General features: G+C 36.4%; 1 protein-coding gene across 1 annotated transcript in view; it reads right to left on the bottom strand.

The window, feature by feature from the left end:
* KHDC1L (KH domain containing 1 like) overlaps positions 1 to 72 on the bottom strand; it is a 2,012-nt gene extending 1,940 nt beyond the window's left edge. The window contains exon 1 of the mRNA XM_011380410.1: positions 53 to 72. Within this exon, the coding sequence (XP_011378712.1) occupies positions 53 to 72 (20 nt within the window). The remainder of the gene's footprint in view (positions 1 to 52) is intronic.
* Positions 73 to 2,386: the final 2,314 nt, after the last annotated feature.

The raw sequence follows: 2,386 nt of genomic DNA, 5'->3' as shown, positions 1-2,386 counted from the left end.
AAAATATTCTGCAAGAGATGTATTATGTTTGGTAGGGAACATTGGCATTTACCTGTCAGCTAGCAGCAGCATGCTCCTAAGTATGGGTTTGTTTGTTTGTTTTTTCCTATCTCCCTTTTTGACCTAAAGTCAAGTCAACCCTTAGGACATTCATCTGCAGGGTTCAGATTCACAATATCATCAGAATCCATTGATCACAAGGTTATTTGGAGAACACCGTCTGCATCTGAACCACCGTGATTCTCTCATGTGCCTTCTGTTGCAAGATGAGTTATTGAATCACGTAAATTGACAATGAATGCACAGTAGTGTTTAAGCCTGAACAGGACACATGGATCAACTACAGTACAGGTAATTACCAGAAACAAAATGATTATTAATCTTATTACTACCCTGCAAAAGAAAGAGCCTAGATTCCAAAACCAGGCCATGAAATCAGGTTCCCAAATTCATCTGAATCTAGATGATCCTAGAGAGCCAGGTAGTCTTTTTTTTAACTTAACTACAAATTGTTCTACCTGACCGATAGTATTTTAAGTAGGTGCTGCAGTGTTTGCTATAAAACAAAGTTCTTAGGTAGCCAAGAAAGAGCTAAATTCTGTATAATCATCCACAACCACCATGAAACTTTAAGCTAGTTTATTGGATCTCTTAAGCAGAGGTAGTGTCATTTATGACTTCTGCTAGGGTCAGAGACAAATTTTAGACCATCTTCTCTAATTGTATTCCTACTATTAGAATTGAAGCATCCCGAGTATAGATGAAGAGAGAATCAGTTCTCTCTCTTGGAGCTTCCTGAATAGTCCATGTTTCCCTTATTTTAGGTCTCTGACTATCTTTTTCAGAGAAGCATAGTTTCCTGCAGGATTAAGTGTTTTAAATATTAGAAAGTCTTTAAAATTTACTCCATATACACAAGATAGGTTAGTATAATAATCAGCTGAAAGCTTGATGTCCACATAAAGAGGAGTACATTAATATTGCACAAGCTGAATGGATAATACAAGTATCAGTGATCACAATGAAAGTGGGACAATTATCAGTCTCTTAATATTAAGCTTGAGTAGAGGCTGGGGAGTCACTGAAGAGAACAAATTTATATGGCAAGAATAGCCTCAATATTTGTTTCTACTCCCGTACATGTGCTTCATAAGTCAGCATAAGTATTTTGTTATTTGGGGTCAATGTCCAATTTTTATAGCAGTAAAGTTTAGGATTAACACTGTGAGGAAAATTCAAATTCCAGAAGGAACCAGTGGAAGAAAATTTACCTTTCAAAGTATTGGAAAGAACAGCTATTAAATTTTTGTTAGTCAAATCAGGTACAGGATAACAAATCCATTAATCGATTAGATTTAGAACAAAGCTACAGTCTGAGAAAAACACACGAGTTTTGCATTTCCTGAGGGAGCAGAGAAATACTACAGATGGTTAGAGTAAAATGTGTAGATATGTGAAAGAACCGTGAAAATTTTTGGTTGACCTCTAGGGGGCACCAAAGTACAATGATAAGTACCGCAAAATGAAAAAGGAGGGCAGAGAGCAAAAATATCTATCTTGTTTTATTGTCTTGAGAGGAAGCTATCTACTTCATGTCATCATTGCCTTGATCTGAAGGTCTTGGTTCACTAGTCTTTCTCTAAAGAGCATTTACTTCTGGAGGATACTTAAGAATCTTCAGTTTAGGGTTTTCCAATGAAGTCCTTTCCATCCAGGCCAAGGGTAGTGTTTCTCCAGATTTTTGGAAGTTTAGTCTCATTCAAAAGACCAAATTTCCATGTTTCCAATAAACATGGCTAATTAGGGGGATATTGTATATCCCTATAATAACAAAGCTGGATGTGTCAAATGAGTCCTTTGTAATACTTATAATTGTAAGCTTGCAATATGTCAGAGTACAGGTTCAGAATGAACTCCTAAAGGAATCTTCTGAATCCCAGGAGTTGATCTCATTGTCATCAAAGCTAATAGCAATTCTCAGAATATGGAAGTTCAAGACTCTTGGAGGGTATTCTCAAGTTTAGTTTTAGAGTTCATTTTTTCTTTCTAGTTTTGGAGCTTTTTTTTTTTTTTTTTTTGAGAAACAACCACAGCAGAAATGTGTGCCTCACATCACCAAAGAAATCAGCTGGAATTCCTTAGGTCCAGAATAACTTTCAAGCAATTTACCATTAGTATCTTGGCTAACCATCAGGAATGTCCTCGATCCATCCTGAAAATAAGCAAACAATGACCAGTACATAGATATAAGCTCTCACTGGGGGCAATAGCTTTGGTCTGTGCTACTTGTTCAGTATAGTAGTAAGTTAAGGAATTACCTCAGAGTTTTGGGTCATCTGACTTTAAATGAACTGGCACTTTTTTATTATGGCTACCCTTGTGGGAA

The sequence above is a fragment of the Pteropus vampyrus genome, unplaced genomic scaffold (genome assembly GCF_000151845.1).
Source record: "Pteropus vampyrus isolate Shadow unplaced genomic scaffold, Pvam_2.0 Scaffold393, whole genome shotgun sequence".
Lineage (NCBI taxonomy): Eukaryota > Metazoa > Chordata > Mammalia > Chiroptera > Pteropodidae > Pteropus > Pteropus vampyrus.
This window is presented reverse-complemented; position numbering and strand designations above follow the sequence as displayed.